This window comes from Fringilla coelebs (genome assembly GCF_963513975.1).
Source record: "Fringilla coelebs genome assembly, chromosome: 4".
Lineage (NCBI taxonomy): Eukaryota > Metazoa > Chordata > Aves > Passeriformes > Fringillidae > Fringilla > Fringilla coelebs.
In genome coordinates, this window is record NC_140032.1 from 35,382,871 (window position 1) to 35,404,952 (window position 22,082).

The 22,082-nt window shown below is 40.4% G+C and overlaps 1 protein-coding gene across 1 annotated transcript in view; it reads left to right on the forward strand.

Annotated features, from left to right (window-relative positions):
- Positions 1-11,016: 11,016 nt before the first annotated feature.
- The window catches only part of VEGFC (vascular endothelial growth factor C), a gene marked incomplete at its 5' end in the record, with an annotated part of 69,682 nt that continues 58,616 nt past the window's right edge, over positions 11,017-22,082 (forward strand). Inside the window, 5 exon segments of the mRNA XM_084203798.1 lie at positions 11,017-11,205; positions 11,207-11,290; positions 11,294-11,396; positions 11,399-11,507; positions 11,509-11,740. Coding sequence (XP_084059924.1) covers positions 11,017-11,205; positions 11,207-11,290; positions 11,294-11,396; positions 11,399-11,507; positions 11,509-11,740 — 717 coding nt within the window.

The window sequence follows — 22,082 nt, forward strand, 5'->3', positions numbered from 1 at the left end:
TCACAAAAAAAAAAAAAAAAGGAAAAAAAGTAGAAAAAAAAAGGAAAAAAAAGAAAAAAAACCGAAACCAAAATCATACAGAGTCCAGCAAGGCACTTCACTGTATTACATTAAAATCCTCATAAAGTTATGACTATCAAAAATACATGTTGTAAAAAGTTGTATTTTGCAACTTTGCAAAAGTGCAAAGAAAAAAGGGTAGAAAAATGGCACACTCTCTCTAATGGCAAAAAAACAATGAACCTCTAAATGTTGTTTTTCCTTGATAAAATTGTAACCTTTACTTGTTGAGCAATATCTGTTCACTTTGGCAACCTGAATACTTTGAATGCATCACTGCTGAAATACCCAAGGAGCCATAAAAGAGTCAGTTCCACCTGTGTATAAAAGATTATTCAGATCAACAAAATTGTTAGCAAGTTTGTCTCACAACGTAGACTTCCATAAGAGAGGTTCTTTAACTAGAAAGAGACAAATTGGTTTTTAGTTTCCAGAGTTTATAAGATTGGCAGGAAAGTGTGTGTGGCAGGGAGATGTCAGGTTTTTCTGGGCCTCAGGGTATTGAATGAGAAGCTTTTGACTTGGTCAAGTTATTACTCTAGTTAGGGTTACTTTAAAAAGACTTTATAATGATCAGATGAAATTTAGGTTTTTTTTTTCTTTTTTGACTGAAATCTTCCTAATCTGTTTTTTATTCTACCTCAACTTTTTAAGCTTTTTCCACACCTGCTGTGTCCCAAATGTAATTTCCTTCCTTTAATCTGTCTACTTTCACACTTTGTAGATCACACAGCTTTTTTAATGGCGTATTTCCCAACAGATGACTGCATCCCAAAACTCAGTCAGAATGTCAGATCATCTAGCAAGATCTCATTTCTGTATGGCTTGATTTTGACAGTCCAAACATCTCAGACAGAAATCAAAGTTCTTTAATAGAAATTACTGCATAAGCAAGATGACAATATTAAGGACCTAACAAATTTTTAGTCTGACTTAATCAATTGCAATGTGAATTTTTTTCATTCACTCATTTGATAATTCTCCAGTAAAACCTACTGACATGTCAAATCATCTTTTGAAACAACTTTCAATTTTTGTTCAATAGAGAGCTGAAAAGATGAGCAATACACCAATTTTAATATGAAAGCTTTATCAGTCAACAATCAAATACTCCCCTTATTTTATCAGTTATGCCACTATAATGTTTACTCCATTTTGATAATCAAATGGCCATGCTGGAGATTAAGTTCCTGTCCCTCTTTCCACCTGTATTTATTGTGCATCCCCTTATGGCATTGGATCTCCCCAGGGACAGATATTCTAATATAGGTTCTCAACATGAGACTTCTTTTCTGTAACTTTAGGGATCTCAAAGTTAGCATATAGTCTCCTTCTGACACTAACTGAGAGAAAACATATTTTAGCACGTGTCCTAAAGTGCCAAAGAAATGGAAAGCTACTTCCTCTTTGGAAGGAGCCTGTTTTGTTTTTCATTGACTGTAATGAACCATCAGACGCTTGGCTAAGACTGGAGCCTTAATTCTGGGATGACAGAAAGGAGATGAGGTCCTCTCCTATTTGTTTGACTCTTTCTGTTGTTCAGTTAGTTTTGATGAATGTCTGCCCACACATGACTACTGTTGAAAACAATTGTAGTTCTCCATTTGGATTTCACATTCTTTGGTCAGTAAATGTTGGCACAATGCAAGAGGGATATCAAGGCAACAATGCCCTTGAGGCATCCTGGCATTTGCTTGGATTTGAGGATTTCTATGTATTCCAAAGGCTAGAACAAATACAGTTCAACAGATGACCTTAAGAAAATGTCAAGAAAGCAGAAACATTTTTTTTTTAATCTTTGCATGGTAAAAATTAGTAGAAATAGCCTGTAAATATCTATTTAAAGATAAACTATCTTTTTAATGAAAGAAAGCATTTAAACATGCTTTGAAATGTCAAACTGACAGCTCTGTTTTGTTAAAAGCAAATGGTTTGGCTTTGCATCTTAGGAAGGGTGAAAAAAGGAGTTTGCTTATAAGGTCAAGTGTTCAAGTCAACCTGAAAAAATGAGTTGTGTTATAATTACTCCCACTGCTGTGCAAGCATGAAGTTGACTGATGAAATGAGTCTTCTTAATTATGAACTTTGATATTGTATATTTAGTGTAAGCTTTTGAAAACTCACTGAGTTTGATTCCAGCTTTTTTTGACCTTGACTGAGAATAGATTGAACTCAAAAAGTTGTTTTATTCCTACTGGCATGCAGCATTATAATTTAACAAGGGATCTGTTACACAGTTTTACTAAACAATAGGTCACACAATGTGCAGAAAATCCTTTGAATCTACTGTACATCTAGACTTTGAAGTTCTGTTTTAAGAAAAGGGGAATCAAATCAAATGATTTTTCAAGATCTCCTATGAATATTAACAGCCTTGCTGTGAATACTTCTGCAGGAATACATCTCATTCTCATTTGAGTCTTACCCCTTTTGGCTTAGGTGATCAACATATATGGAAAAGGGAGAGAAAAGGAATAGGGACTTAGAAAAACAGATGTGATTTGAAAGAAGGCTATTAAAATATAAAAGGATATTATTACAATTAATTATGGCTCCTAATTCCCTCCAGTTGCCTTAAAGATTTCAGTGCAAAACCGTGGGCTATAAATATTAGCCTGTCAGATGAACAGTTTCAGAATTGTGTGGAAACAAATATTTCTTTGGACTATTTTGATTTTTATGTAGTTTTATCAACTAGAACACTAGAACTTCATAGGTCCACTAGTAAACACCTATTTTCATTCTAAAATCTTAGAAACTTACTAGGAGTAACCCAAGAGCAAAAAGTGTGGGGTGAAGCCATATGCTATCTGCAATGCCTTAGAAGCAGATAAATGCTTTTAAAACTATAGCATAGCTTGTCTCAGCTCTCTTGTAGCTGTCTTTGTAGTCTCAGCAGCAGCACCACGTAGTTAGGGTTCCCTGAGCCTCACCAGGTTACGTACCTAATACGGCCAGCTCCCAGGAAAAAAAATCCTGTCTCGTTTCCTCTCTTTGCATGTAGCTGAGCTCATGGGCTTGCATAGGTTGTTCTTGACTGTACACTAGTCCATAACACAGATTAAAGTTACCATCAGGTGGTCTGACAGTCTGACCTCAGCTGGGGCAACTCAGAACCCAGCACCACACTGGCTTGTTCCCTCATCCCAGAATCCTTCCATGGCAGAGGTGCTGCTCCTGACTGGTCACATCTCAAGGGAGCAGAGAAATATGATGGAAGGATGACTCAGACTTTGCTCTATCCTGCTTAAGTGAGATATCTATGAGTGGCCATACAGTTACATAAGAGGTAATTTTTGACCACTCAGAATTATAAGGCAGAAAAAGTAAGCAGAGATAATATCTGTGCATCACTGAAAATTATTTTAATGTTATAATCCACAGTTTAGAACCTATCATTTTTAATTTTTTAAATAAAATATTTGCAATTTCTAGCTTTTAAAAATATACATGCTTGTCTCTCTGCTTCCTCCTCCTGTCTCCAGATCAGCTGGCTACCCTGAGAAGATGCCATCACTGCAGGGAGTCTTACTAAGAAGCTGGGGTTAGTTTTAGTTTTGAATAAACTCAGGCTTATGTTCATTATCAATAGAGAAGATTAGGTTGAGTTCCACAGCTGGAACCTGCTCCTGACAGTGGTCTGTTGATCTACCCTTTGCACTTAAGAATTTTATACTGGGACAGATTAGTTGAAGTGTCCCTGTGGAGTATAGCTGTAGGTTTGTGATGGGATAGGAATTCAAAAAATAGATTAGGCCCAGCATGCTACCTGCTTTTTAGGTCAGTAGTAGCTGCTTGAATTGAAGTTAGAAAGAGATAAGCAAGCAGATGGAGGATGGATGTGCTCTACTTTGTGCCTGCTTTGCCCAGTGATGGTCTCATGCCAGTTGCATCAGTTGCCTACTTTCAGCTGAAGTGTTGAACATCAAGACTGTTCAGAGAGAGATTAACAGGTTGTGCTGAAATAGGAAAGAACTGAAGCAGTCAAGAACTGGTGTAAGCATGCCTCTTATTGCATAAATTCATTAATGATAACAGGGGAAACTAGCATGGCTTTCACTATATCACAGCAAACTAGGACCTCTGCCACCCAGCATTAAGTGTGTAGGAAAATGAAATTTTCTGGCTAGACAGTGAAGGAGGGAATTATCTGGGGCCTTTAATGCAATCTCCATATCAGTGCACCTTTGTTCTTTAATTTGTTGACATTGCTTTTTGTTTGTTTGTTTTTTTCTTAGCAGCTTTTGAAAAGTGAAAAGGTTAGGGATTGAATTTTGAATTCTTAGAGACATTGGTTCCTCATCTTTCTAAGTCTGTGCCCAGGGCGTATCCTGAGGTCTAACAGAAACAATAATGCTCTTGATTCAGCACAAAACATACAAATTTTTGAAGGGAACATGTCATGGTTTTTATTAAGCAATTGTTTAGCAGAGAACAAAACCTTCTTAGTAACCTAGTTAAGCATGCTGCAAATTCAAACTTAGTAATGGCAACTTGCTGACTGAAAGTTGGTATACAGGTTTATAATTTTACTTTGTCTTATTTATTATTATTAAAAAAAAAAAAAAAGGAGGAAGCTGCTGCTTTACTGTTTTTCTGTGAGATGCATCCAAAAAGCTGATATATGGTTTGGTTTAGGTTTTTGCTCTTTCTGACTGAACGATTAAATCTAGTTTCAATGAGGATGGCAGTAGTGCTCTTTATTAATTTCATTGAAAATTATGAAGACTATTTTACAGATTTGATTTCCTTTGTACTTCCTTTCAACCGTATCTGTTGGACTGACTTTCGGTGTAATAATGATGTGCAAAAATAAATATTTTTGTTATGACTATGTATAGCGGTCTGAACATGAAACTGTAAGACAAGAACAAGAACAAATTTACTCTGTGGTTTGGACCCGAATCAATGAGAAATGGATTCAGTTTCCCTCATATATAAGATATGTCCTATGGACTTAGATAAACCATCTGTCTAGACTGTTTATCTATTTTTTTTTTGTCTTCAACAGTTACAATTTAATATGCTACTTAAGAAGAGCACAGTGAGCGTTAGAAAGATGCTTTTCCAGCATCTGTATTCATTGAATAAAGTATCCAACATTGGACTACTCCTCTCTTTCAACCCTCCAGCTCCCTTTTACTTAAAAATCATTTTATGGTCCTGATGTCCATGTCTGATGCATTTTTAAACTCACAGTTTAAACCTGTGGTAACAACAAATTCCAGAGGTTCGCTACCTGGTGTATCAAGGAAAACAAAAGAAAAACCCAACAAACCCAAACCAGTATCCAACCCAAACCACAAATCTCTCTTTCATCATTTTTAAGTTTATCTCCAACTATTTTCAGCCATGTGAAAAATGAAGTTGGACTTAAGCAAGAACTTCAGTCCTGAATATCCCCACGTTTTGGTATTTATGGTTTCTGATTCAGTATGATGGGCTGAAGCAAATCCTGCACTGTGGATCAGGAAGTCAGGAGGGAATTTTTAACCTTTAAACTTTGCAATAGGTCAATAACAACACTTTTTCTAACCACAAGGAACCAAAGGCAGCACAGGGGCAATACACCTCTACTTTGTTCTGTGTAAAGATAGGACCTAGGGAGCAAGGACAGCAGAGGCAGGTAGACTTAAAATTGGAAGTAATTTTCATGAAGGATAAAAATGACTAGAAAAAAATAGGAGGTAGTTCCCTTTCTCTTGAGAAATGAGAGTGTTCCAATGTGGGAAGAGTCAGATCTACAACTACAGGAAAGGGAACATCTGGCTGGATAGAAAATTCTCAAAAAACATACAAAAATTACATCCTATTGCAAGCTTAAAATGAATCTGCCGAAAAAGGAAATACCACCTGGGAATGTACATGCAGAAGAATGGGTTGGGGTGTTTTGTTCTGCCCAACACAGTCAGTTTTGAAGTACCTTTGTTCAGTGTTGAGCATCAGCTTTCAATGAATCCCTGGATTAATGTTATTCAAATTACAGTTATAAGTGTAACTTTGGAAAACAAAAATTTATCAAGATTTTGAAAACACTGATCTTATTTAGCTTAAAACTTAAAGATTAGGTAAGGAAGGCTAAGTGCTCACATCTGTAAAAGGCTGTTTTAAATAGGAGAAAATTATTGACTATATAAATAAACCATATTAAGAAAAAATGAGGCTCATTAAAATAATGCATTTATACTACTCTGGGTTTGGAAGTGAACTGGTCTCAAAAATGTTTGTCAATATCTTTAAGGTTTTAATAAATCAGCATTTTACATGTAGGGTTTCGCATATTCCTAATTTCTAGGATAGGCAAATTATTGAACAGAAAGTTAGAAGCACTGAAGAAAAAGAGAAAGAATGCAGCAGATATCTAAGTGAAGAGGAGGTATACAGGAACAAAATGAGGGGAAACTGCATCTCTTTAAAGAAACACTTATTTCTGCCATTGTTTTAGAAATTACATAGAAATGTCTCTTGACATAGAAATGTCGTCTTGCCCTGCTATACTATCAAATTCTGTAACTGGGAAGAAAAAATTTTGAATAAGCTATGTCATAGCTTGTTACTTGGAAAACTGCTGCAGGAAGGTATGTATCATGCTAAGTGTTTGTATGTTTAGTGGTCATGTGCTGTTAGCTCCTAATATTTTTGTTGAATCTAAGACTGTTTATTTAGTGACATGGCTTCAGCTATACACAGTTTAGATTGTGCACAGCTTTCAGTTAAGAGGCAGCATAAATTTGCAATCAGTCATTTTATTGTTTATAGCCAGAGGTTATAACAATGAACATCATCAGTCTACAGGATGTTAAATTAATGTTCTATGGATACTTGCTGTTGTGTGAGACCTTACATCACAAGAGGGAAAAAAAACTATGGTAAAGAGAAAAATCATAATGTAAGTCAGCTGAATAAAATGTTTGCTAGGGCTTTCTCCATTCTAAGGTTGAGAGATATGTAATTTGCTTTGGTTAATTCAAACACTTTTCTTGAGATTCAGCCTGCTGCAGTCCTTTTTTGCATCATACTACCCCTTTTTATGGCAAGGGTTGGAATGGTTTTACACTACTGCAGTCATTTAGTCTGTAACACAGAGAAATTCTAATGTTAGATGCCAATGGTTTTGATTTTAACAGTTTAAAAAGGGAATCCCTGAGAACAAAGAAATCCCAATAATCCTGTAATCCTTGAATATCAACCGGTGTCAAAAAGCTGAATTCTAAGGATTCTTGTCTTGTTAATTAATTTTCAAAAGGGACCAATTTTTATACTAAACAAAAGACAAATTTTCTATAACAAAGTGCAGGCTCCTAGGTCAAGCATTGCAGAAAATGATCTTGTAGCAACGATGTCTTTCTCACTGAACTGAAGTTATTTGTCCTGGCAATAATGCGAATGAATAGATAAAACTACATTTCAGGAGTTCTTAGCTGGAAGTTTGGTGTCAAACAGTTTCCCATGGGATTTTACAAGACAGGATGTCTGATCAAAGCCAAGGAAAATATTTCAGGAGCTATTGATGATCTCCAAGCCACCATGCTTAGATCCTTTTCTAGGATTATATAAGGAAATACTGAATGAGGGCTGATACCAAGAAAAAGATACGGCTTTAAATGTGCTTTTGATGGGTGATGAAGGACATTACTCTCATAATCAGTAAAACTGGCGGTACCCCTAAATATTTCCATTAAATTATGTTTTATGGAAATAAGAAATGTAGAGAAGCAGACTGCTGCCTCAAATCCACAGTATTCCCCCTTTTCAGTAGCTAAGTCTTCTGTAAAGCTGGTTATTCTGAGCAGCTAAGCAATCTGAAAAGAAATGTGTAATAAAACTTTGGATTGCGTGATTCAATGGCAGAAAATGTATCAGTGAGCAGTTTTGTCCAGTTTGGCACTGAATCAGAATTACCTTTTCTTTTTATTATTTTTTCCCCTAAACATTTGCGGTAATTTACATTTCCCCTAATTTACGGTTGATATTTTAGACATTGATCAATACCCGATTTTTTTTTTTTTAATCATGAGAGGAAGTATGGTGGAATCCCATGTGTAAAGGAACTAAGGAAGCTTATTTAGTGCCTTTATCTTTTGGGATGACTCCAGAATGGCACTTCCACAGTCTTTTGAGTTGCTACACACAGGGAGCAATGTTTTTTACCTTTGAGATTTACATTAAACATAATGCCATGGAAACTTACCTGTAAGACTGATGTGTATTAAAACAAATACAAACCATGATATCTGATTTTAACTCTTGAGTATGCCTCTGTCTGCTTAATGGGAGAATGAAAAGGAGATTGCTTTAAACCAAACACAATAATTTAAAGACAATGGAAATCCCATCTGTGAAAAGAAAACATGTTAGCATTTATTTCTACATTAAGCAAGTAAACCTCATTAGGAAAGCATGCTACTGTTTTTTCTTGCTGCTCTTAACGCTCATGTATTTCCAACTTTCTGCTCACATTTCTTGCAGTGAATTTTTACACTGCTAACAAATGGATAGGAAATAGGCATTGAAATGCATCTGTGTTTTAGAAGCAGAATGCATCTGAAAGGAAGACATCAGGTATTTCTAGATACAGGAGAGATGTGTTCTTGGCAGACGTTACACCACCTTGAACAAGAGATTGGGGCCTGGATTTTTAAAACTCATTCTTAAAACAATATTAAAAGAATTCATTTGAAAGACTCTTACTTCTGACATAAAAATTTATGGTTTTATTTTTCAACAGTAGCTATTGCTGTCATTGAAGCATACATGTCATACATTGAAGCAACAGTCAGATCCAGACCTTGTCTCTACATTATTAGGATATCTCTTTAGTCATCTGCATTTATAACGTCAGCCCACTGTTAGTGTACACAGTATCATTTAGAATTTTAAATTTATTGTCCTGTAGGCTGATTTCTACTTAATTTGAAAACAAGACAAGAAATATTAACTATTAGGTGGTGGAGGAAGTATGAAATATATTTTATTTTGTAATTATTTTCAAATTAGTCATCTTTTATGGGATGGGGAGAAATACAGTCTAGATTAAGGAAAATCTTAGTGTCCCAGAGGCAATGGAATATTTATATGTTTGTGAACAGAACAAATAAACTATCATAGATTTCAACCACTTTCTTGTTAAAACTTTGATTAGACTGAGACTTGAGCCCCTATGACTATGATTACTAGCTTTCAATTATGACACTTGAAACTTGCTATACAGGGCAGTTGGTGGAAATGCTCTATTACATAAAAGCCTTTGATCCCATGATGGATGTTCTATGAATTGTGGGGGGAAGAATGAAAGTGCTGGAGAACTGGGGAAATAAATAATGAAGCCAGCTGATATTATGATGGCACAGCAGGAGTGGTTTCATTCTGTTTTGTGATTTAGTTATGCGGCTTCTCCTTGCACAGCGCTCACTTATTGAAATAATATTATCTGTGCTTGATTTGTCAGGCAGGTTTTAATAAAGTGCTGCACAAGAACTTCTTCTCTATACCAGTCTGTGGTACTTTTGAGAGATTTTTAATATATTTACACTCAAATCAGTAATGCTGTATCTCTATTTAGATGGATTTTTCATCCTGGACTATGCTCTCTTTGGGCTTTAATCCTATGCTTTGATCTGAAGTGGTGTAAGGGTCCAGTGAAGAACAATGGTCTTATTAATTTATGTATGCTATTTTGTATCTTCATAACTGTTCTGCTTAACTTCTACCCCGTCTTTATTTGGCTTTACTCCGTCTTGAAAGTATTTAGAAAAACGTTAGTGCTTCAATAATTTTCTAATACAACCTCTTAAAATATAGCTCTATTTAAACTTTAGATTTTATTCTGATTACAAATGAAGTGATTACTTTCTAGCATCAAAATATTTGTGCAGCAGCACGCTGAAATACCATCTTGGGAATGATAACAAATAAATTAAAAAACCCAGTAGGTACCTGAGAGCCTTCCAGAGACACCTTTATGTATAACTCTCAGAATGTTGCTCCCAAAATAATAACTTAATGGGATTCCCAAACAATAAGAGCAGTGTAACATGAGCAGGCTGCCAGCATCTAGTCAAGGCAGTCAGAGATCTGCCACCACCGTTGGTTCCTATACAGTCTAATTACCAAAAGATGTACACAAGCGAAGCAGAAAACAAATTAAAAGCTTTTTAAATATTTACACAAGGGTCAATAATCAAGCAAAAAATAAGAGTATAGGGAATATAACATTTTCCTTTTGCGTAGCTGAGATTTGAGCAGGCTGCAGAGTGTTACTTTGATAGCAATATGCATTCTTTTTAAACTTTTAATCACAGTGTAACCGGAACACAGGATCTGTGCTCAGTTTTATTTAGGGCTCTGAATGGGATGTTACTTCTCTTCGAAGACGGCTTCAAAATGTCATTGATAGGAAGGCTACAAATAATTATGGTGCTCTTTGGATTACTGTTTCAAACACGGCAAAATCCTTTATTCTGCAGCCAAAACTAGCTGCACACTGTCTTAAGTGAAGCTGCCAACACTGCTCAACAAGTAACTGATTAGGATTCAAAAAAATTTTCTTGGATGATTTCTCTGTGTGAGTTTTACCGAACTTCACCCCTTGGCTTCCGAGCCAAATGAAACGAGCCGGGCAATTCGCTTTTTCCTCGGGGCTGGGACCTGCCACGGGCTTCATCTTGGCGGAGCCGAAGCTCGTGGCTGAACGAGCCCAGCTCTGCGGGACTGGGCGCGCTCGCCTCCCCTTCCCGGCAGAGCCGCGGAGCGCCCCGAGCGGCCTCTTGCCCGCGCTGCGGGACGATCGCTCCCCGGGGCGCCAGCGGCCGGCGGCGCCGCCGCGGCAGCAGCAGCGGCTGGAGGAGGAGGTGGAGGCGGCGGCGGCGGCGGCGGAGGAGGAGGAGGAGGAGGAGGAGGAAGGCGGCCGCCGGCCCCTCTCGGTGCGCAGAGGCGCAGGCAGAGGGCGCTTTCACCATGCGCGGCCGCCGCCGCCGCGCAGCCCCGGGCGCCGCGCACCCCCCGGCCGCGCCGCCGCTGACAGGCGCCCGCACAGCGCGGCGGGCGGAGCGCAGCGCAGCGCAGCGGGGCCCCTCGGCACCGAGCCCCCGGCCCGGCCCGCGCCAAGGGATCTCCCCGGGTGCGACCGGCCGCTCGGTCCCGCTCTGCTGCTCCCTGGCTCTCTCTCCCTCCCTCCTTCCCTTCCCTCCTCCTCCTCCTCTTTGCGCTTTCCACCTCCCCTGCTCCTGAGTGAGCGCAGCCTCGGATGTCCGGTTTCCTGGTGGGTTTTTTACCTGGCAAACTCTGGATAACTTTGGTGAGAATTTGTAAAGCGGCTGGGAAAGTTGGGAGCTCCCCTGCAGGCGCATAGGAGCTGCTGCTACCGCATCTTCTCCATCCCACGGATTTTACTGCCTTGGATATTGCGAGGGGAGGGAGGGGGGAGAGGACAGCGAAAGAAGGGGGGGAGAGGAAAAGAAGGAGCCTCATAATTTCGGCTGCATTCCTCCGACTGCCCCGCGGCCCCACTCTGCGCCCGCTCTGCCATCGCTGCACCATGCACTTGCTGGAGGTGCTCTCCCTGAGCTGCTGCCTGGCTGCCGGCGCCGTGCTCCTGGGACCCCGGCAGCCGGCCGCCGCCGCCGCCTACGAGTCCGGCCAGGGCTACTACGAGGAGGAGCCCGACGCGGGGGAGGCAAAGGTAAGCCCATGCCCCCGCTGTAGATGCCATTCCTCTGGGCATGTGGCTGCGAGTCCCTTTCAAAGGAGGGCTTGGGAATTCCACCAAAGAAAAGATGTGAAAGAAGCCCGCATCTTTTGTGTGTGGGAGGGGTTCCTTAAAAGTGGGGGAAGGAATTTTTTTTGAAGTGTCTGAGTTTTAGGGGTTGCTGGAGGGCGGGCTGCACGGGGAACAGCTGCGTTTACAGAGAGACGCGAAACACCTGATGAGCAGAGGCAGATGAGCGGGCTGCGCTCCTCCCGTGGAGCGGGGACTGCCCGGCGGAGAGCGATCCCGATCCTGGCCCGGGCAGCGGCCCTTGGGCTGCGGCTGATGCCGGCCCTGGAGCTGGGGCGCGCCCCGCAGGCGCCTCCGAGCGGGTCCTGCGCTGGGGAGCGCGGAGCGAGGGAGGCGGGCCGAGAGCGCTCCGGGGAGCAGCTGGGCACAAGAACGAAGCGGCCCGGGAGGCGTGGGAGGACGATGACAACAAAATCCTAGACTTTCCATTTGTTGAGAAGTCTCTTGGAGTTACTGACGCTTCGGGTGAGCTGCTGCTGCTGCTATGTGATACAGTTGACGGAGGTGTAAGGTGACACTCCGGTCTGAAAACCTTAGTTCTGCCCAGACGCATGGTGAAGGTTGGGCTTAGATTCTCGAATTCCAGACACAAATACTTAAAATTCTCGGTTAATTTTTGTTTGCATATTAAGTTTCGTAACATAAAACTCAAGTACCTTTGGTACTTGTGGTTATGCAGTTCCTGGTATGCTGATGCATAAAAAAGATGCATAGTATGTGGTTGTATAAGCATGTGGCATTGTTAGGGAGACCTTTGATGTCTGTCTTACCCTCATCTCATTGTTTTGAAGATTTCTGACATACTTATTGAAAGCAATCATGACCTGGCTCATTCATTATTCATTTCAGTGTGGGGCAGGGAGGGAGTTGTGTGGATTAAAATTTGCACGAATATTCTGATTGTTTTCTCCCACTATGCTGTTTGCTTTACTGATTAAAAAGTTTGGGAAATTTTATTGTAACTACCTAGGAAACCAAGTTTTGATACTATACATTACCTGCACTTCAGGTATGCAAACTGTTGTACACCATATGTTGTACACAGAAGTCATACCTTCATACTTTTCAAATCTTCATGGAAAAGTTTACTGATTATACTCTACTCTCTTAAAATATTTTAACTACAGCTGAATGCTTATATTGCAATATTCTGAGTGCTAATATGCTATCTCAGTGGTAATTTTGCTTAAAAGTGTATAAAGTGTTTTCCGCATTTTAGTATTTGAAAGTAGGAACACAACATCAATTCAGTTAGCCACTCTTACCACTTAGACTACTTATAAAACTTTTTAAAAAAGAATGCCAAAACTTAGTGGAGGGTAAAAATACCTCAACTCCTTCCAACCCATGACTGTAAGTCAGTTATTTACTGGGTGAAACTGGCATTTGAGTTGTAAAGCCTTGGAGTAGTTTATGCTGTAAAGGTAGAGACTCCAAACTGGAGCATAGCACTTACTTTGTGTACTTAGACTGCTGAGGTAGAACAGCTGATAGTGAAGGTACTCTCCTCAGTGATGCTTTCGTGTTCCCATGCATATGGTGTGGAAAGTTACTCTGTTTCTTGAAGAAACCTCGAAGTATTTGGGAGCTGCCACTGTAGTGCATTGTGTATAAGTGCAAGTGCTCCCTGGAAAAAAGAGGAACTGTCAGCCAAGCAAAGGAAGGAAAGGTCAAGAGACCAAGGAGAGTGGGATAGCATGTGTTAAGCGATTACGTTAATAGGAAAACGTTTTTGTGCCTGATTACTGATGAGTAGTAAGTAGAGAAAGATTCTGGATCCAAGCAGACTTAGTCATGTTGGAAGCCTTTAGTTATGAGTAGCTATGAGTTTGTTGCTTTTGCTGGAACTGTTTGAGTGAGTGAATACGGCGCATATTTGTTTCTGTGAATGTTGAGATGAGTATCTAAGGTAATTATGAAAGGATTAAATAAGTAAACTGCAAATAATTGTTTCAAGGAAAATCTGATTGTATTGTCAGTATAAAGCCAACTGCTTGAACTTTGTTAACTTCAAAGAAGTTTATAGATGTTGTGTTTTTATTTCCCATCAAGATGCCGTGCTGCTGCATGTTAAACTGATGCCTAAGTGCAGGTCATACAGGCCATCGGGTCAGCTCTTCATACAATATATTTATTCTCTTCACTCCTATTTTAATAACTTTAGCTTTAGAAAGCACTTTCAAAAGTGTGAATGAAGTTGAGGCTCCTCCAGCATAGGAGGAAAAACTGGCCAGAAAATAGGGGTATTGTGTTTTTAAGCAGGTAATTTTCACGTATTAAACTTGTCTAGAGATTTGCAGCAACTTGGAAGTGTTACAGATATAAATAGTAGTACTTCTTCATACACAGCTCTTGCAAGGGCATGTTCTGCAGCAAGTGGGCACTGATAAGCTTGTGCAACACTACCTCATCCCTCTCCACTCCTACCCCCCACCCCTACCTTTTTTTTTTTTTTCAGCCTACGGGTAAGGTTCCTTATTTAACAAGCTTTCAGGGCCCAGCTTAATACTTTTCAGCTGAACTGTCAGCTCAGTGGGACGGGAATGAGCCCTGCCCGTAAATCACCTCTTGCGGATTTCCTGCAGCGCAGGGGGTTGTCCTGAGGAGCTGACCCCCGGCAGCCACACCCGCCCCTCCCGGCGGGGCAGGAGGGCGGCCCTGGCCCCTCTCTCCGCCCGGGTGTGGAGGGCAGCCTGGTGCTTCAGTCAGCGCTCCGCTCCCGGGGGAATCAGCCCTCCTGCCCCGGATTTCACGGGTTCGGCAGGGACCCGCCGCCCCGCAGGGATGCTCGGAGCAGCTGCAGCGAGGGGAGGGTGAGCTCTTTTGCAGCTTTAGCTCCTTGTACTGTCTTTGAGTGTTTTAGCAACTTTTATAATATGTTTGGTCTCTGGCTTTTGTTCTTTAGATGATTTTGTGTAGGGAACGTGGGGTGAGTATAAACTGTCTACCTGGGAGAGTATTATTTTGAAGAAATAAATAATGCTTTATTGTTTGTTTGCTGAAAGTTTAAAAATGAACTGAAGGAACTACGTGAGTATTCTGTGCAGGAATTAAACTTCTTAGGTCATTGAAATAAAGGTGTGGCACTAGCATGTACCTAGACTTCATTAATGGCAATGAGGTAACAATAGCAGGAATAGGTTATTATGGTAACAATACATGGAATGAAACTACACAGCTGGCAGGGTTTGCCGTAGCTGCACCATCATTTTGTTGCATAGTCTTTAGAGTTATGTGACTATGCAGAAGCAATATTGGTCAATTGTCCCATGTAGTTTGAAAAGGTTTAAAACTATATTTATGCAAACATTTTTAGTTTTGTATTAGAATGGGAACAGCAGATGAAAATGTATTTGCCTTTTCTAAAGCACTTCCCTGAAAATTTTACTGGGGCCTCTTTGCACAGACAACAATAAAGTACAGAAAAGTTTGTGCTGTGATTCTGTGATTTAGGGATTTTTGCAGTGTAAATGCATGTGCTTATTTGAGCTGTGTTTTTCTTGGATGCTACCTGAGATGTACCTCTTTAATTTGATTATTATAAAATTATTTCAAATCTGACCGAATCATACAGTGCTGCTCATTGGTGGCTAACAGAGTTTAAGTACTGTTAGTTAGTGGGAGTGTGAGGGAAAGCAGCATGTCAGTTTCCTGGGTTTCCTGCTGGCTGTATCTCCATGGTACAATCTCAGCCCCATCAGTTTCATGGTCACCCATTAGTGTACTGAATGCCTTACTCCGGGTTCCATGCACAGGTGAGAGATTAGGCTGCCTTGTCTGTTCTGGAAACAAGCACACACCTCGCTCCCTGTACTTCAGCAGTGCTAAATTGAGCATGGAGTGAGAATATTTTTTCCTGCTGCTGCTGTTTAGTCTGCTGCAAATTTTCTTGTATGTGTGTAGCCACTCTCTTTTCAGACCCATAACACAGAAAGATGCTTTTTTTAGAACCATTATTTGTAGCAGATGCAACGGGATGAACATTGGTAGTAGTAGTTATTTTAAAGACTAAGCAATGCTTCTGCAAACATAGATATTAAACTTTGGTCTGGCCTTTTGTGTGAGTAAAGTACAGCACTAAGCTCAAAGAGCTTACTGCACTTTCTAGTTCTTGGAGAGCATTCCTGTCTAGTGTAAGCACGCTAGTGTGCCTGGGAGGGACTTCAGCTGTTTGTCAGCAGCAATCCCATGCATTTATGAAGGTTAGAAAAAAGCTGTGGAGGTCATTTTAACTGCAGTGTTTAGAAGCATACAGAAGCATCCCATCAAAAGTATTATTTTTATGCTCACTTAGGTCATGTGTATTCAAAGTCTTGCCTGTTTTTCAAGAGTGTGCATCCACTTACTTTAGTAAAAATAAACCAGGACCTAGACTTCAGACTGTTGTAGCTGAGGGTGATGGTAATAATATTCTCCCACTAATACCCTGCATCCAGGATAGAAGTCTGTTGAGAACCTTCTGCTGCTGCTTTTTTAAATGTGGTCAGTGATTCATTAAAAAAAAAAAAAATCTTTGGGAAAAAAGGGAATCCAACTAAAGTCACACTGGTTTCCTATCAAATGTAATATCCTGTTTAATGTAAAAAAAATGTGTTACAGCTGTTTGTAGAATGAGTTATAAGAAATTCCAAGCAAGATTGTCCCTGAAAGTTGCAAGTTCTTCTGAAGACTAAGCTGCTTGTTAGGAGTTTTGTTTGATAAAGTACTAAGTTTTGATTAGTAAGTAGAATAGGTATGATTGTTTCCTCTGTCAATTATAAATGTTTATTTCTTTTTAAATTTCACCTTGGTTCTATTCACTGATAATGTAATACCAAATTCCCCTCCATGTAAATGTGTTATCTACTTCAAAGAAACTCATGGCTGCATAAATTGCACCAGAATTTTATTTTAAAACATTGATAAATTATGGGAGTATGGATGATTGTTTGTTGACTTTGTCAATTTGTCTTGTTTTGTGTTTATCTGCTCCAGAAGTTCTTTTGGAGAGCAACACAATATTTGTGTTGCTCTCCCTCTTTGTTGCATTTCAGATTTTGGTTAGAAAATAGCTATGCTGTAAGTCATTTATTCTTCTGTTCTTCCATTCTATTCTTCATGAATCAATCCCTTTAACTCTTTAGTAGTTTGTTGGGTTTTTTCTTTTGACATTTCCTGGCTTGTCCAAGATAGCTATAACTCCTTACAAGTATTTAGAGACTGCAATTGTCAGTGGAAGGAATAGATATTCTAGTAAGAAGCTCCTTTTTAGCAAAATAACCAAGAGAAATGGTGTTCTTTGGGAAAGGGGGAGCAAACATGGGGGAAAACTTCTGATGAGGAAAGGAAAAAAATCATAGTTGTTGTTTTTTGACTGTATTGTAGTCTTTACTGAGTGTAGATGAGCATGCAATCATTCTTCAAGGCCTTATTTCATCTGCAGCTAAGTTTTGAAGAATGATTGCTTGGGGAGGTTAATGCCATCAGTTATCTGACACTGCTGTCACCCTAACTCTATATTACTCCATACTGTTCACACAATGACTTCACCTACTCACTGACAGTTTCCTGATAGCTTGACCTTCAGAATGCAGCTTAAAAGCTGTTGAAGACATTTTATATCTTGCTCGTTACTGAACTGAGCAGGACTTTTTATACTGGACAAGGGAAAACTGGCAAAGAATTGGACAGTTCTTGGAAGAAGATGCCAGAAGGCTGCTGGGGGGCAAATGACACATGTATTTCTGTCTGGTGTCAAGTGTGAAATCACCTGTGGTACTTCTCCTACCTTCTTGTGGCAGCGCTGAGAAAGCCCTAGGTCATTTCAGGAATTGTGAAGAACAAAATCTTTTACACAATTTCATGGTTTAATTCTTTGACTTTGCTTACTCAATAGTTATGCTCTGTTGAGAAAGAGAGAAGAGAGGAATTAAGCAGAAGGAATAGCTTCTGAGAACAGATGCAACAATTGGCTATTTCCTCATATTTTTTCCCTGAAGATGATCCATAGTAAGTCCCCCAATATCGCACAAGCATGTATGGAAACTTCTACTATTTCTAAAGATTTTTAGAAACAGTAGATACCCTGCTCTCCTGCCTTGTTGTGGCCCCACCCTGAGTTCTGTGTGCAGTTCTGAGCCCCAGAATTCAAGAAGGATGTGAAGATCCTTGGATGCAGGCAGAGGGCAACAAAGCTGGTGACAAGGCTGGAAGGAATGTCCTGTGAAGAGCAGCTGAGGACTCCGTCCATCTAGCTTGGAGAGAAGGAGTCTGAGGAGCGACCTCACTGCTCTCTCAGCTTCCAGGGGAGAGGAAGTTGAGAGGGAGGTGTTGATCTCTTGTCCCTCAGGTGCAGTGGCTGGATGTGTGGGAGTGGTTAAACTGTACCAGTGGAGGTTTAGACTGGACATTAGGAAACATTACTGAGAGGATGATCAAACATTGGAACCATCTTAGAGAGGTAGTTGATGCCCTGAGCCTGCCAGTGTTTTGGAGGCTTTTGGACAGTTCTTGTAACAACATGCTCTAGCTTTTGGTCAGCCCTGAAGTGGTCAGGCAGCTGGACCTGGTGATTGGTGTAGGTGTCTTCCAACTGAACTATTCTATTTGAGATCGTTTAAAAGAAGCAAAACTACTGTTGTTGTCCTTCAACTTACTCCAACTGCCAAATTCAGCTGGCCAAATGCATTTGTGGTGAGCTGTTCCAGCTGTCCAGAATGTTCTTGTGGCATCAGTTACAATATTTAGAGCCAAGAGAAAAACTGGAAAAAGTGAAGCTTTACACCTTATCTGCTCTTGACTTACTCATCTTTGTGTAGACAATCAAATGTTTGGAGGGCTACTTTGTTTAATGGGTGTATTTGTTTCAAAGGGGGAGAGGGAAAGTTACAGCTGGTGGGTAAACTCTCCAGTCTGCTTAAGGAAAAGTCTCTTTGGTTTTCTTTGTTCCCTAAGAAAAGAAAAAAGGGAAAGCATTTCTTACCTCAAATGCTGGAAGTAATTCTGAGAGGGTCTTGGTAGGTATTTTTGGTGTTCTTGTTTGTTTGGTTTGTTTTGTTGGCTTTTTAAATAATCTATTTTTAAAAAAATATTGCCTTTGGAGCCCTGTGAATTTACCAGTCCTGACCTGTCATTCTTTTTGACTAACAACTGCAAGGTGTTGCACACGACGTGACAGCTTTGTGACTGCTGTGAGTGAAGACTGGGGATACCATAATAGAGGGTTTCACTGAAAGTCACTGACAGTGCTTGTATTTTGTACCCCTAAAAGGATAATTCTTTATTTGGTGTGCTGCTGAGGAGAGAATATCTGCTTAATTGCACACTCACTATTACTTAGAATACACCACTCATATTTCTTCTTAGAAATAGGGAACTTCAGTCAGTCCAGTTCTACCTGTTTGTAACTACCCACAGATAAACTTGACAGAAACATAACTTGCCTGTAAAAATAATAATAATCAAGAGTCTTGGTGGAGATAATAGTATGATTTTTATAGAATTGCTGCTTATGGTTAGATCAGCAGTGCAATTAACTGTGGAAGGAAAATACAAAATAAACTTGTGAGTTGATGCCTTATTGACGTTGGTCCCTTCTCTAGGGACAGATGTTTCCAAATGAAAACAGAGCCTAGGACTTCCTCTTCACCCCACCCACTCTCCAGCACATCTTGCATAATGGGCAGGGCGCTGCTGCAGCCCAAATACAACAATTTACTTTGTTTCATCTGACTTCTAAATGTCAAATTTTTCATATTATGCGTTCCATATCTCTTCACCACGAGGATATTGTCTAATTTTACCTCTTTTAAGTCATTAGTACTGAAATATTCTGTGATTGGAGGAAATGAGACGATCTTGTTAATAAGCAGGCTTGCACAGTAGAATCAGTAAATATGGAGAATTTGTTTTTCCAGGAAGGACAATTACTTTGACTTTCCAGTTGGATGTTTTTCTGGCTGGTTAGAGAAGGGCAAAACGTTGGTGCATTTAAAAATACCAAGAATCTTGTTGAGCAGCCCATAGGGCACAGCTTTCAGGAGAACATTAATAGCTGCAAAAATCCCACAGATGTGATGCCCAATATGGTGGGTATTGGTATGTCTCCTTTGTAAAATTTAATTTCATCTAAACTGCCAGACAACAGAAGCAAGAGGCTCAAAACCAAATTCTCTGAGGTTTCCTTGCTTGCTGGAGTGTCAGTGGTGCTGAGTTTGTGCTTTTTGCCTTGTGTTCCCAGGCACACCCTGAGGTATGGGAGCTTTTTTGAGCAGACAGTTTGGAGTGGTCTGGGCTGCTTTTGTGGCTCAGAGAGCCCAGCAGGTGGGCAGCTCCTGGCTAACTCCGTGCAATTTGTTCCAGCTGCCAGGAATGCCACGTTAATAGCGCTGGACACGTGAGAATGTCCCCTCTTGGGAGGGGTTCAATGTTTGTGTGCTGAGGGAGGTAGTTTAAATTAACAGCTGGACTCAGACTGAGATCAGACCACCTTAGAGTGGCAAACTGGTTGATGAAGGGCTGCCTACAGTCATGGTTCTCTCCAGGACTGTGGTGTTGAAGTCAGATGAAAGGCAGCCTGTACAACTAAGAGTTGTAAAGTGTTTTGTGATAAAACGCTTTTATTTTTCTAAACCAAGACGAGCTGCCAATTTCTCTCTGAGTATCAGTTATGAAAATTATGGAGATTTTTAAGATTAATGATTTTCTTTTTTCTCCATGTGTCTGGGCCAACAGGTGATCAAATCACTAAAAACAAATAAAGGAGTAAAAATCTGTAGAGGAGCTCTGAAGTACTTTCCTTTCTGAAATGTCTGTGGATGGGCTGTAAAGCAGTAAAAGCACAATGAACCATGAGTTTGGAACAGGAAGTAGGGAAAGGAGCTGAGAAAAAATTTCAGAGGGCAGGGCCATGCTTCAAAGGAAGGAAAAATTAGGCTGTTCTATTGCATCAGGTAGAACTAAAGATTTAGGCAAACTCTAAATTGAACAGTCACTACTAATCTGGATTAACAGCATAAAAAGGCTCTTAGTAGTAATGAAACTCTTTGGATCTCTTAGCTAGCAGTTTCAGAAAATTAATGAAATTTTCAAATCCTCATCTCATGTGACAGATGGATGATCTGTTTTTACTTTGAGCCTGTAAGTTGCTGCTTTACTCCATGATTAGTTGGCTCATGCTATGTATATGGAGTATTGAAGTCACATAAGAGTAGAAGAGTATCTGTAGCTGGTCAGGCAAAATGCCTGATTTGCCCTGTATGCCATTCTCAGCAATCTCATTGGAGAGCCCATGCTGCACTTGCATCCTGTGCCCCACTGATGGGGCAGAGGATGATTGGGGAGTGATGTTGGAAACCTCACACGCAGTACATGATGAGAAATGATGTGTCACATCTTCCCCCTGACCTACCCTTCTCCCCAGTTCCTTCCAGGTGAAGGCTCCCCTGCAAGAAGACAGTACCCAGTGAGTCCTGCCCCCAAAAGTTTCTTTTCTTGCCCTCAATCATGTGAGCTGCCCTGATTGATTCACCTGTAGGGAGTTTGATGCACAACATCCAGCTGATTTGTCCTCAAACCACCTCATGGAAATGGCTTGGGCAATTGCTATTCCACTTTTTTCTTCCACCTTTGCAACCCCCAGACCACATTCAGGAGAAGTACCTGGTGTGTCAGCATGTACATGCTGCTCACTCCTTGGCTAGCTTTGGGCTTTAGTTAGAAAACTCAGCAGCAGACATTTGCAGGATCCCCAGACTCATCATGTTTGTGAAAGGGCAGCCATGGCAACATGCACCTGGCTGCAGGCACTCACTCCTCTGGTCTTTCAGTACCTCTTAGTTTTTTTGGCTGGCCTTCTTTTCTTTTTTATGTCCTTACCATCCAAAGCCTTGCCAAATTACAGGATCTACTTGACAGCCTCCTTCTGAGCAAAGAAATGGAAAGTGTCACTGCGTGCTGACAGGCTGTTGGCTGCAGCTTGTGACCTTCCTTGCCTTAAAGGATGGGGTGTGTGTGTTACTTCGTTTTCTTTAATAGCTTTCACTTGACTTTTCTCCAGGTGTTCCCTGAGCCCAGAGAAGCTTTCACATCAACACTTTTCTGTATCAACAAGTATGCCTTTAAGTGGATGTTCTGTTTACTATACATAATGGTAAATTAAAAAACAACCAAACAAAGGCTCAAGACATGCAAAAGGATTGGTTCTGACACCTGCTGATTAAATATGAAACTTCCAGAGTCCCTCCTCTGGACAAGGCAGGGAGCGATT